At 35.9% G+C, this 13,944-nt stretch overlaps 1 protein-coding gene across 7 annotated transcripts in view; it reads left to right on the forward strand.

Moving 5' to 3' along the window:
* Nucleotides 1-13,944, forward strand: part of LOC149222850 (putative cyclin-T1-1) — a 138,260-nt gene that overhangs the window by 90,216 nt on the left and 34,100 nt on the right. The window contains exon 8 of one of the 7 annotated variants that reach the window (XR_016249446.1): nucleotides 1,449-1,784. The exons of 5 other annotated variants lie outside the window; for them this stretch is intronic. Coding sequence is in view for 1 of the 2 variants with exons in the window: in XM_089385650.1 (XP_089241776.1) it covers nucleotides 3,638-3,683 (46 nt within the window). In the remaining variant the exon portion in view is untranslated. Of the gene's footprint in view, nucleotides 1-1,448; nucleotides 1,785-3,637; nucleotides 4,168-13,944 lie in introns of those variants that run through there. One more of the 7 variants, XM_089385650.1, reaches the window with a different exon arrangement.

Below are 13,944 nucleotides of genomic sequence, written 5' to 3' on the forward strand. Positions count from 1 at the left end.
TGCTTTGTATTTAGTTTAATATTTATTTTTTAAATTTTATGTAACAGAATTATATGCATATATTATGGTCAAGTACCCCATTATGTTTGTAAGTTGGTATTTAATTTACTAGTTAATTCGTTATCCTAAATATAGACACATTTTAATGATATTATCAATATGTATACTAGTACAGTACAGGCGATGCATGCATATGTAGCTATCATATGCATGCCTCGCATGCATGCTAATATCACTATGCTTCTTTTAATTCGAGATGGGTTGTTACATTCTTGTTTTGTCGAAGTTTGGCTATTTTGTCTTTCTCTTGATCTTTCAACTTTAATTTATCGGTACAATGCATTACATCGTTTTGTAGGAGTGATGATGGGCTTTTAACTTGCAATTTGGATTCCATTTTCTTCATTTCCTTATTAAAATCTGCATGTTGTTTCTCAGGTGTTGCCATTATCTGTTTTATCATTTCACAAATCTTCATATCTATTTCTGACAATTGTTTTTGTGTGTCACTTTGATTTTCAACTAAAGTAAAAGTTTGTAACATTTTATACAGACGACATTTTGATTTCTAAGTGACTCTGGACAATTAGGATATTTTTTTGAACAAAAAGGACATTTTCAAAAGAATCCACGGTCCTTTGCAACATGCATCTTTTTGCTTTTTCTTGACTTCTTTTTAACTCTTTAAGTTCTTTTAACATCTTTTAGTTCTATAATAATGAAATATATTTCAATCTATTTATTTATAACCTTTGCCTTTCTTAAATCACCTATTTAATATTTTTTTCTTCCCTTTTTTTCAAAGCACCAAATATTATACCTCATAAATAAATACTTGGTCAAACCCTCACTTTAGTATCGGTTAAGATAAAAAAATTCATTAATGCCTCGCTCCAATTAATATTGTGTATCCCTTTATTACCATGTGCTTGTATTTCGGATGGTGTGATGGTTAACCAATATGACTGAGTGATACACTCTTATTTTTTTGATTTGGAAATATTTTTAAAAATGAAACGACGTCTGGAACACTCTAATCGGTATGGACTATTAAAAGTGTGAGTAACTTTGAATAACTTTTTTTTGAATCTTTTTTATCCTTTTTGAATTAAAGTTAAAAATGGTCTCTGTTACAGTTTTTTTTCCTTTTTCCTTTTAATTATGTCCTTTATTCTTTTTTGATATTTTAGTTTTTAATTAATATTTTTTCCTTCATAAAATCACCTTTTATGGTTTCACGTCAACCTCTTTTCCTTTTGGTATAATGAAGAGCTTTAATTCCCTTGAGTAAGATAACTCCAAACCTAAAACTTCAACCTTACGTGAATTTGATTTAATTATTAAATGACAGATTTGATTTAATTACTAAATGACGGATGGTATAATTTATCGAAGGTTGCACTGTTTTGAATTTTGGTTGCATCCTCACGTCCTTTCCTTGATCCCAGAATTATGGACTTGGGAAGTTGATTGGGAAAGATGTAATTACTGCCACGAGCAGTCCGACATTTCTTGCAGCCTAGCTTTAAAACTAATGAACGTTGTATGGATGAATCAATATGGAAAGTTATAGTGGCAGCAAAGCGGGACTTGGCGGTGGCTACAACGACACTGGGCTCGACGACAGCTAGAACAACGCTGTTTAACTGAACTGTGGATGGGGTGTAGAATGGTGTGGAACGATGGTTTAGGCAGCTGATTGGCAGTGCGGGCAGACGATGGACCAGGGATCCGGCAGGGGCGTGTACAATGTGTTTGGCAGGCGTCGTTGGCTTGTAGGCAAGGTAAGTTTTGTTTCGTATTTTTTTAATATATATATATACAACTTTTATTTTGCCAACTCTTTTTTTTTTATAGCTTTATGATTTTGTCAACTTTCCCCTTTCCTCACATTTATTTATTTTATATAATCTTTTTTTCCATAATTTTTTTATCCCTTATATATATACTTTTTTTTTGTCTGACTCTTTTTTGTCTCTTTTTATCTTTTTATTTTTTTTTATATGGCCAAGGGCCTGAATGATGAAACTGTTGAAAATGGAGAAACTCCAAACTCTTGTAACGAAATGCTTCAACGACAACAAGGTTGATGAATTTCGACAACCAAAGACCTGGATCGGAGAACACAACTCTGATACCAATGTAACGAACAAAATTCGTATACATAGTGGAGAGATTCAAAATATCTGAAATATAAAAGTATCCATCATAGAATAATATATATATATATATATATGTTTGAATACAAAAGAGGTATGAGACGATTGATTGTTAGAAATGAGTGCCCACTTATGTACCTAGGCAGGTGGCCCTTCATGAATGGTCATGTCCTTAGAGAAATGCCTTTTCATAAACTAATTATTAATTAATTAAGTATTACTATGATTATTTATTTATTTATATTATTTTTATATAAATTATATTCACAACGCTTTGGAATTCAGACTATGAATATGACTACATATGAGAATGGGTTGTTAATGTATTTTCAGCACTAGGAATGAGAGAAAGGTACCCTAAAAGGTAGTCATTTAATTCAGGAATAAAATAACCATTAAATATTTATATTCATTGGTAAAAGAAGTATTACCTCTTGAAGCAGGGAAGTGATTGACCCATGAGCAAAGGGGAGAGAAGAAATGATGACTATGAAGTTATGAACTTATCAAGAGTCCATTCTTATAGATATTTTTCTCAATACCACCGAAAAGCAATTAAGGAATCCTGAAGAAAGCAATTTCAATGGACTGGAATCAGATTCAACTAAGTGTTTTGTTGTATATTCTTTGCCCACCATATTTTACGAAAGTACTTTTACCAGCATAGTTATTTAAATCCTGGTAAGGCTTCAAGATGCAGCACAAGACACAAAAGAATTTGAACTAATAACAGTGTAACATAGCATTTATAGTTTAGTTAAAGAACACATTCTTGCATATTTTTTCAATATGCTTTGTTGTTGAATACAACCCAGCCTTTAATTGCTAGAAAAACTATTGCGTGTCCACAACATAAGTCAGTTTGTTACAGAACAGTATTAAAGCTGGTCTGAAGCAAACACAAGTAGCAAGTCCCTTTACCAACAAGTTATGATATGTTAGTGGTTTCTTCTGTGTCTGCCTAATCCAGTTCTATAAACTTCCATAAGGCTGAACAAAATTGAGTTGTACTGTTTTATGCATGAACCATTCCGTTTCCTGTAGGAGGAAACAGTTCCTGATATTAGTGATCTATTTATCCGTTTACTGCTGTTGGAAATAACTCATGCAGGGTTTCTGTTGCGGGAAACAGATTCAGCAGCAAAAGATGTCGGATTCCACATAATCTGGTGCAGATTGACAATCTGGATTCCAGTCTGTACCAGAAACCGGGGCACCGCCTTAGGATGGAAAAACTAGTAAATCTGATGTTTAGTCTAGTGGTTTCTTTTTTTTGCTAGCACTCTTTGAAATTCTAAATACTTCTCTACTTCTTTACTCTAAGCTCCACTGGTGCTTATTACCAATTGCTCTGTTTTGTTCAAGTTCTTTATGTCCGATTATAATTATTCTGCATATTACATTGTAGATTGATTTCTTGATTTCTTTAAGTTGGAGGATCACTGAGGCTTCCATTGGGTGTATGCCACTCCATGCAGGGTTTCAAGAGAGTACTCTATTCAAGTTTCAAACTGTATTACATAGCTGGCGTATGGATCTACTCTTGAATCTGGAAACATATAGTTCCATATACTGATTTTGCAAATATTTCACAGTTCCAGTTTATCAGATTGGGTTATAAAATATGACTTTTCATTCGGCCTTAGAGGTTGCAAAGAACGTATTGAACTGGAGTAGGTCAGTAGGAATGATTCTATAGTTTGTACCCTCCAGTTGTGATTTGTATGGTGATTGGGGATTGCTAGCTACACCAACAATGTGTCTGAGATGTTTCTTTGTTGGTTGTACAAACCTTCTCTTCACAGTTAGTATACTATGGAAAATAACTGCACAGAGAAGTGGGAAGCAGAGTTGAAAGGGTTTTTGTTGTTTTCCCTGTTTCTTAGACAGGGTGTTTATCATGTTAATTATAAGTGAGTTTTCGCGTCAAAGTGACATCTTGAAGAAGGCCAACACTTGAACCTTGTAACTGAAGCCTTTCCATAATGAGAAATGCTTCTTGAGGCAAGACTTGAGGAAAGAAGACTAGGAGAATCTGCCAATTGAAACTTAGGGTTTACATGGATGACCTGAACCAGTCATTGAACCTTTCTGGGATCAGTTGGATCTAATTCCTTCATTGTGGTGAGATTTAGCACTGACCTGCTGTCTATTTTCATTAAAACATATCTGGTTAAAAAGAAACATGCTTCCCTGAAAATACACTTGAATTAACTTTCAAAATCGACCAAAACCATGTTGGAAAAGTAAAAATTGAAAAACCTATCATACATGTCCCTTGTTCTCAAAATTTTTATGCACTATTATGGTCGAAGTTTGTTCTGGTTATGATTAAAATTTTGACATCTACTCTGATGATATAGTAGAAATTCTGGGTTTCATATTGGTGACCTAGTTCCAGTAGGGGCATGACACTTATCATTTCATTGGAGCTTTTATACGCATTGACATTGGGTGTAAAAGGTGCACGTTATTCCTTATTTACATGATGGAATGAATACAGAAAGCGGATGTGAAAGGAGATCCTTAACTGTGAACATATTCATTTTCTGATTGACTTGGATCTGGCTATGATTGCAATGCCCTAATTAAGCAGAATGTAAGAGCCAAATACAAGCACATTCGTTAATAGTCATTCATATTGTTAAGGGTCTATGATATAAGAACTCAGAATTATAAAGTTGTTATAACCTGCGTTAAATGATATAAGCTAACAAGAACCAGATATTTCTACTTTTGCATGAAACAGTTAAGCATTAGAGGAACATAAACTGTTTTAAAAGATGGTTGCTGGCTAAGCAATATGGCACTGTTGCGAGTGCAAATGTTCAATATCTTTACAAGGTACACTGCAAGTTTCTGGTCTCAGATCTTAGAGATCGAGGGAAGCAAATAAAGGTTGATCAGTGTGAGGGGACAAAATATTCCGTGAAAACTAAAGGAGAGTCATTTCCATATCAATATGGTGGCAGCAATGTTTTCAATTTTTATGTAATGTTCCAAAAAAGGAAATAACAATGATAAACACAGTAAAATACCATACAACACCAAAATATTTAAACAACAATCAAACACCCACAATTTACACCAGAACTGCACCAAAATTAAGCCATTTTATTATATATGGAGAAGAGTACAATGCATGAAATGTGTGCACCTGGGCTTGCCAAAGCAAGCTAAACAATCCTAGGTGAGGAAGATGCTGCCCGGATGCAAGGAAAGGCTTCTCCTCAATGTCGCACTGGCCCTGGAAATTCTGCAACTGCTGGCTGGAAGAAACCCTGTTTAAGCCTGCAAAAGTGCTCAGGAAATTCTGCCAAGCGAATCATGAGGTCTCCACCAAAAACCAGAAAGGCCCAGAAAGAGTTTGGCCTATCTCCAAGCCAAAGTCGAACCCACAAAATGGTGCAAATTCCTTAGTTAACTAGCAATTCGCCCTGCTATAAGAATTAGGATTTCAGGCCCGAATATTGCCTAGAAATTTTTGTAAAATTAGTTAGACTCCTCTCAATAAACCCATAAAAACCCATATAGGGTTTGGGCTGAATCCATTGACCCCCGGTCACCCCCTAACAAGTGCAAATTGCCCAACTTGGACAGAAAACGCCCCACGAAACTGATACTGCTGAATTTAAGTCACATCCACCACTGGAAATCTCTCCCAACTGTGGCTAAATTCTCCCCTGAGGAATACCTCCAATCTTTGACCCGTATCTCTCCTCAACCTCTATTCCTCTTGTCCCTGTGCACTTCCAGAAATGTAGAGTTTTGGCCCTAAAGAATTCTCTCAACTCAGCCCTGCTAATCCCCACAAAATCTCCAGCTAAATTAGGGGAAAAACTCCTGCAAATCCTTCAGTGTTTTGCTCCATAATTGATCTCCCCACAAGCAATTTGAACTACTTTTGCGCCCTGCAAGAAAAATGTACCAGCTGAAATAACTTGCAAATATGCCCAATGGAAACTCTGAATTGAGCTCCCCAAATTGCCTCACTGGGGAGACGCTTGAAGTTCTCTGAAATGAGGGTGGAATTCCCACTTAGAAATTCCTTGTGCTGAACAACACGGTTGTCTTGGTTAAGCAGCTCAAGAGAGCCATTGTTGAATTGTCAAATGATCAAAGATACCAAATGGAGGCCTCCAAGCTTTATTTATAATTGCTAACCTTCTCCCTTAGTGGTCTCCACCTTGCACTAATAAAATATTACTTTGCCGCCATTCTTCATTAAAATAATATTTTTCAATTTCTCCTTTTATTTAATATCGCCAAAAATTGGCAAAACTCTTCAGTGAATTTTGCACTCACAAAAAGAATTGGGAAAATTGCATTTTACCATAATTTTTTTATGAGATGCTATCTTTATCTCTGGCTCAAGTGAATTAATTTCATGAAAAACTTTCAACAATGGTGTATATCTGACCTTAAAACACCATAGGCTTTGCTAACTCTAAATATTCACTATTAGATGAGTTGAGAAAACAGGTTGAGATACATGAATTATTTGCAGAATAGAAAGGGCATTGCCAAGCATCACAAGAAAATATTTTTGTGTGTAAAGGCAAGACTCATATTCTCTGTCAACTAGGAGTTGTGTTCTAAGTTGTCAGCAGAAGTATAAAAACATTAAAGATGGTAGCAATCAAGTAAGTATTATGTAAGTATTTGCTTGATGATTTATATCAGTTGGAACCATCATGTAAAAACAGTGGTAGACTTGTGATGAAAGGTGGAATTATGGTTTGTCTTCTAGAAAAACCAGCTATCTCAAAAATGTTCATTCTGTGAAGCACTCCAGATTCTAGGTGCTCCTCTATTACAAGTAAAACTGGTATGTTTGGAGAATCCCCTTGGGAACATTCCTGTTCATGGCATTTCCTATAATATGCATCAAAGAAGTCAACGGATGCACTATATAAAGTAGTCTTTGGATTGATATTGGTTAGTTGGCAAGAACTTTCAAGAATTCGTTTTTAGTACTGTATAACTGGGAAACACTCTATTATCCTACTCTGCTACATTTATCTTCCTTCTAAGTAGCATGCTTTTGTGCATGTATGGTGGGTTATGACTTTTCTTCAAGTCCACTGAAAAATTACTATGTATAGTGCAGAGCTTCCACGTGAACATGGGTTCATTGTGGAGACAATGTTAAGTAGTTTGTTGGCATGTCTTACAACATCTGTAAGTGGACAAATGTGGCCAGCTCTGATTTAAAAATGGATTTTGATCCCAAATGGAACAGATTAGTCACCTCATGAAAGGTTGCTCAATATCAGTTTTCCATAAGAAGTATGTGTCTGTTAGTCGAAACACAACCCACACACTCCTTTCTGGTTAAATTATCCATTTGTTCTAAAAGATTCTATTCCCATGCAGAGGTGCAACAATGAGAGTATTGTAATCAGCAGCAATCCATGCCCTAAAAGTTCTGGTAACCTTACAGTTCTGGCTAGCATACTTAACCACTTCAGGCTTGTGGCATACGATGCAGTATCAGTTTGTAAAGCAAGTACGATGTAGCTTATTCTTAATTGCTGATCTCTTATGAAGGATCAGTCACTTAAGTATCTCTAGACTTAAAAGGAGAGTGGTGCTTTCAGATACCTTGATGCTTCCTGATCCATCTTGTTTAATTATCTTGAATGGTCCACTTCCTGTTAAGATGGTCTGTAATGCTATATGTTGGTTGGATCTTAGAATAAAGCTTTATGGTTTTGTAATCCATTAATGCTTCCCACAGTGCTTCAAAAATCTTTTCAAATAGGTGTATGAGCATCCAAATTAACAAACCTGGGAGCAAAAGTGCAGTGAATGTGGGTCTCTCCATAACTTGGAGCCTTTGGACCGGTTGAGAGTTTTTGAAGATAGGTATTACTCAATAGGTTGTACCTTTTTTCTTCAGGACTTCAGCTTTCTCTTTCATTATTATGATGCTATTGAAGAGATCCCTATATAGAAGCCTGAATATCATTTGCATTTGACAGCAATAGCAATAAATGATGTCTCTTGATTGGGCACAACTGATTCCTTTTGGACTTGAATGACATAATTATAGGTGTCTTTTTATATACCATTAGTAAACTTATCAGAGGAATCTTGATTCTTGACACATGTTCCAGTATTTGTAGTTCCTATTCTTTTATCCCATTGCAAATAATAGATTCTTAAAATGGAAATTGTTACTTCATGCTTTGCTTTTCACCAGCACCATGCCCAACATATTGGCAGACAATTTAACCATAGAAGCCTCCTGTGTCAGTATTACAGCTCTTTCTAGTCAACCAGTCCATGGTAGTAAATACAAGGAACAAGACATTTTGATGGCAAAATTGAGTTTTGAGTGATTTTGACTAAAACACAAGGTACACAAATATAGATTGCTGTCTTTGTATTGTGGGTCATTATATTGGTCTGGCTTAGGAATAAACTGAATTTAAGTGCTCTGTTTCTAAGGATACATCAACAAACATCAAATTTGCGAGGTCCAACTAATGGAACCAACATTTATACCACTTTTGAAACAAACCGACTTTGACTGTACCATATATGATATGATCTGCGAACCTTTAGAAAACACTAATCTTAATATGTTGGGAGTTTTAAGGATGGATACCAAACCTTAACGTACAGGTACTAAAAGCAGACTAGTTCACAGATGTATCTGTAGATTCCAATAAAGTTTGCATGGATGATAAAAAACAGAAAGTTGGAATAACATCCAGTTGGATATGAGATACAGAGAATTTGATTTGTTGTGCACTAAAAGCATCCCCAATAATTTATTGTGCACTAAAAGCATTCCCAATAAGAAATTACATGAATTATACGCAAGACATTGGAGTTCTATGCAATTTAAACAAAAAAATTCTTTTACTTATAACTCAGTGAAAGAGAATTCTGTTAATTATACCGAGATGATTATAATTAGTTTAGCAGGAAGTAACAAATGGAATGAAAGAGGGCACAAGAGTTTTGTAGAAGGGCATGTTTTCAAAGGCATCTGAAATGGATGGGATTTGATTCAAATTTATTGAAGAGGAAGAATGGCGAAATAGTGAGTGCATCTGTTGGGAAATTTCTGGACAGTGGAAGGTAAGTTCAAAGATAGCAAATCAGTTGGAAGGCTATGAGAGGTTGGTTCAAGAGACTTGTGAGTGTATGGGCATGGCAGCAATTTAGTGGTATTTCAAACAGCATAGATGTTGAATGTTAATTCAAGGATAACAAAGGGGCAGAATGTTTGCCAAATATGATTGCGGATATTGCAATGATTGGAACAAAACTGTCAATTGTGCACGACTTCAGAGATGTTTATTCAAGCTTGGGTTTCAAGCTCAGGTTTTAAAAATGGTTGTGATTAATTATATAATCTTATGGTCAGCAGAAATATTTGTGAATGCATCGGCATGGCAGCAACTTATTGGTATTTCAAACAGTGCAGATGTTGAACATTCGTTCGAGGATAACAGGGGCAGAAAGTTCTGACAAAGATGACTCCGGATATTGGAAAGATTGGTACAAAACTGTCATCAGTTCACAAATTCAGAGATTTATTCAGGTTCAGGCTTCAAGATCATGTTTTAAATATGGCTGCGATTTATTATACAATATTATGGTCAGTAGAAATATTTGTTGTCAAAATAGGTCCTCTGTAATTTTGTTTTTGATCTTTCCTTTAACTTGCTAAATTCTTAAATAAATAGCCAGAAGTCTTACATGGAAAAGAATAATTGTGCTAGCACAGAACAGAATGTTAACTGGGGTTCATTGGCTTATGAGTCATAACAGGTGCAGCATTATGCTTGATTTGAATAGAAGCAATACAAAATACCTCATTGAGAGTGTACAAAGATGAATACTACGATGCTTATCAAAGACAACAGTTCACAAAGGATAATCTGACATTTATTTCTTGCTATGGTGTTGAGAGCAGTTTGGCCTGATGTCATGAGTTAATTAAACATGTGAAATTGAACAATTTGACATGCAGAAAAGGTGAAATTGGACACTTCAACAGGTTCCATTATTTCTCTAAGGAGGATTTCATCTTCATGACACACTTTTTCACCAAATATTGTTGTAGGGAGTTTGGATGAGGCTATGCAGATTTGTTTCCACTCTAGAGGCCATTGCTTCGATCATAGGGCTAGGAAATCTAAGAGACTGAACAAGTGGTTCAGCTAGATTTTGTGAATAGCTTTTTGGGCCTATATTGATGGGAAAAAATTATTTTATAAGGAACATGATTGTACAGCTTGCAGTAGAATGTAGCATGCCCAAATCATGGTAACTTTGTTTGGAAAATGAATGGCTTGGAAGCTTTTTGGTTAAAAGGGTTCATTGGTGTGACAAACCTAGCAAGTTGGATATGGGTCATCTTGGTCAGGACCAAGAAATATAGGGATGTACTGTAGGATCAATTACATAATAGAGTTTTCTGTTTTAACAGAAATGTCATTGACTTATTTGCATAAAAGTATCCTTCTATGTAGAATCTAGATAACAGAGATAAGATAATTTTATTGATGCCCATGAATGACCAAAAACATAGGTCAAAGGGACTCAAAAGTACAATATATAGTGACAAACTGTGAGAGTTCCAAAGCAACTCGAAGAAGATAAAAGGTCAAATAAAATAAACTAAACCACCGAGTAAACCACTACTAAATAAGAGAAAGCATAATCATAGATACAACATGATAAAGGGTTACAGATTATCATAAGCATAAAATGAGAGAGGGGAAGAGGAAACCTTACTGTACATATCATAAGCGAAGGTGGAAGAGGAAGGCTTAGTGAACATGTAAGCAGCAGAGCTAGAAGTAGAGTTGGAAGATGAAGACATCCTTGCTGTACCACCAACCAAAGTGAACACGCTAATACACAACATGATGTTGTACACAAGGGAGACTCTAGGGTTGGGAGGACATGATTATATACCTGTGGGAGGAAGTTAGGAACAATCTGCCGAGGCTCAACTAAAATTTGAGGGGTCCCAATAAGAATTCGATAATGTAACACCGAGATCTTGAAGGCCGGTGGGCCATTGATCTGTGTTGAAAATAATATCCTATGAAATGACTCGAGTGGGCAAGTCTGTCAACCAAAGATTGAGAGGAGGTGCATGGTCTCATCATTCTGGTTTTGAATCGTTTGAAATATTTGCATGCTGCTATTTGGCACCAATAGACGATACAACAGAAATGTAAGTCATTTACCTGGTGAACTATGTCTTGGTAGGCCCTAATAGTCTCAGCCTCATGTATCTGAACACTTCTTATAAAAAGAGCTAGGCATATTTGCTCTAGATAAAATAGAAGGGATCTACGATGGCAATCTGCTGTGATAGACAAAGAACAAGGTGTATGTGTATCTCCTTAAGGTTGAATCTCTTAGAGTTTGAATCATATGGTGGAAGAAGACAAGTTTGAAAATATTCTTGAGGTGAAAGGAATGGGTGACAAAATCTTCCCCGATTGATGGCTTGTAGGACTATCTTTTTGTATCAAATCAAACATTGGAACCTAAAAGTTTAGACTTGCTCAAGCATTACCTGGTCAAGTTAAGGTAAGTTAGGCCTTCGGATCCCTAATTAGTAGGTGTGATAAAAGAGTTGAAGAGATGCATCTTGGAAGAGATATCTTGAAAATACACATGAAAGCATTAATACTCGATTACGAAGGATGACCCATATACCTTGTTGAGTGAGGACAAAGATCGTTTGTTTGAACAAAACCTCGACTTGTGAATTGAACCCCCTTTGAAGGAAAAATATTATTTCACAAAGAGCTCTTGGACAATAGTGAACATTGTAACCTTAGTTTTGCTAAGGTTCAACACCTTTTCCCCAAGGTCATGGAATTTGAGAAGGGTATCAGTCTATCTTTGATGCTCTTTCACTGATGAGGCAATAAGGATTATGCTGTCAAAATATAAGAGTATGATATAAGAGTACACTATTGGGATCTTTCACTTGGATGTGTTCCTTGAGGAAAATTTCAAGCTTATTCATGTAAATTGCCAATAATGTTAGGGAGAGATGACAATCTTAAACTATATGATGGTTCAAGTAAGACCAAAGAAAATTAGGATTTTCATTGGAATGAAAAAGAGAAAATATGTTTATTGTTTTACTGTGAACATTTCTCCGATTGCCTTGTTTTGCTGAACATTTCAGGATAGAAAATAACAATCAATTTACTAAATAGGTCTTTTGGAAAGATTGCTTGCACATTACTCTAGTAGTAGACACATACACCTCAAACTTTGGCATTTTCTCTCAACCAAGACTACGAGTGACAAATTCATTTAACTTGTAGGCCTTCTTGAAGGATCATCACAAGCATTTACCAGAGAGTCCCTTAGCAATTTGTAAATTGCATGGGAGGAATATACATGTTTGATATATGGGAGCTATCTTTTAAAGAGATGATATTAGATTAGCTGGTACTGTGCATTAAGATCCATAATAATTGGTTGAGCCCTATTTCGACCTATGGTAGGCACCTTCCCAAGCTAAAGTATATTATGATATAAGGGAGCTAATGTCCTTGATTATGTCCTAACCAACTAGAATCTACTTTTGTATATTTGATAGCTCTCATTCATTCAAATTTCCTTAGAAGACAACGCTATTCTAAATTTCTATCCTTTCCAGTCTAGACTAACCTCCCTTGCCCCCCTTTCGAGCCCCCCCACAAACTACCATCCTTTTCCATGAGGGAGACATCTACGTCTATCTTACCAATCTCCACCAGGTACCCTCTTTAATTTTTTGTCACTTGAGTCAATGTCCTCCAAATATGTCCTCCTCTCTTTTGCTATTTACGAAGCCACACTTACTCACTACACACAGACACAGACACTACTAAAGCCCTCTCTTGTTCCCCAAAACCAAGATCCAACCAAATGAATCAATGGCATGATTGAAGAATTTAAGGCATATCATACTTGGCTCCACCACGTTCTCTTACATGATCTTGAGTCCCATACTTCATAAATGTTATTGTTATTTGCTTTGGTGCAAAAAAATCTCTTTTGTTGTTCAATAGGGATGGGCTTTGTGTATATTCTTTCGTTGTTATCCCAAAACATTTTGGTGCCCCCTTTTTCCTTGCCATTTTAGTCTATCCCTCGACCTTGACCGTCAGGTCATGTTCACCCATATGACCATCCTTTATGTTGTCCACAGAAAACCCCATATCTAGGTCGCTTCTCCCTTCTGGTTACATGTTTTGGGACTGGGATATACGATATGTGATAAGGAACATGAACACCATCACAATAGCAATGAGGAGGGTTTAGGTAGAGTTTCTCATCCATGAAATTCGATCATTGGTCCAATACATCATTGATGTATTGAACCATGTTGCTTACTCTAGATTTCTACTTGTTTGGTCCCACTATACTCTCCTCTTGACCCACAAATCAGGGCCTAGAGTTGATTTGAATAAATATTGACTATCATGGTGGGTCACACTTTCTCCAAGCTATATGCCATTATCCTCTAGTGGATACAGTTAGTGATTCTTGAGGAGGGAATTCTTTGAGCCGAGGTCTAGGTAGGTTCTTGACCTTGGTACTGTTGAATTTTGTAGCTATGGTCGGTCATCATAATGTTCATTTGCACTTGTAATAATGAAATATAAATCGTATTTGATAAAAGAAAAAATATTTTAAGCATGTTCTTCATGCTTGTAAGAAAAGAAAAATATTTATTTTTATATTCAAAAGAAAATTTCATAAGGCATGTTCTTCATGACCTTATCAAGAGTGGGAAAATGAA

This window comes from Pinus tabuliformis, chromosome Q (genome assembly GCF_031772625.1).
Source record: "Pinus tabuliformis cultivar Carrire ecotype Pingquan chromosome Q, CPIR1, whole genome shotgun sequence".
In the NCBI taxonomy this organism is placed as follows: domain Eukaryota; kingdom Viridiplantae; phylum Streptophyta; class Pinopsida; order Pinales; family Pinaceae; genus Pinus; species Pinus tabuliformis.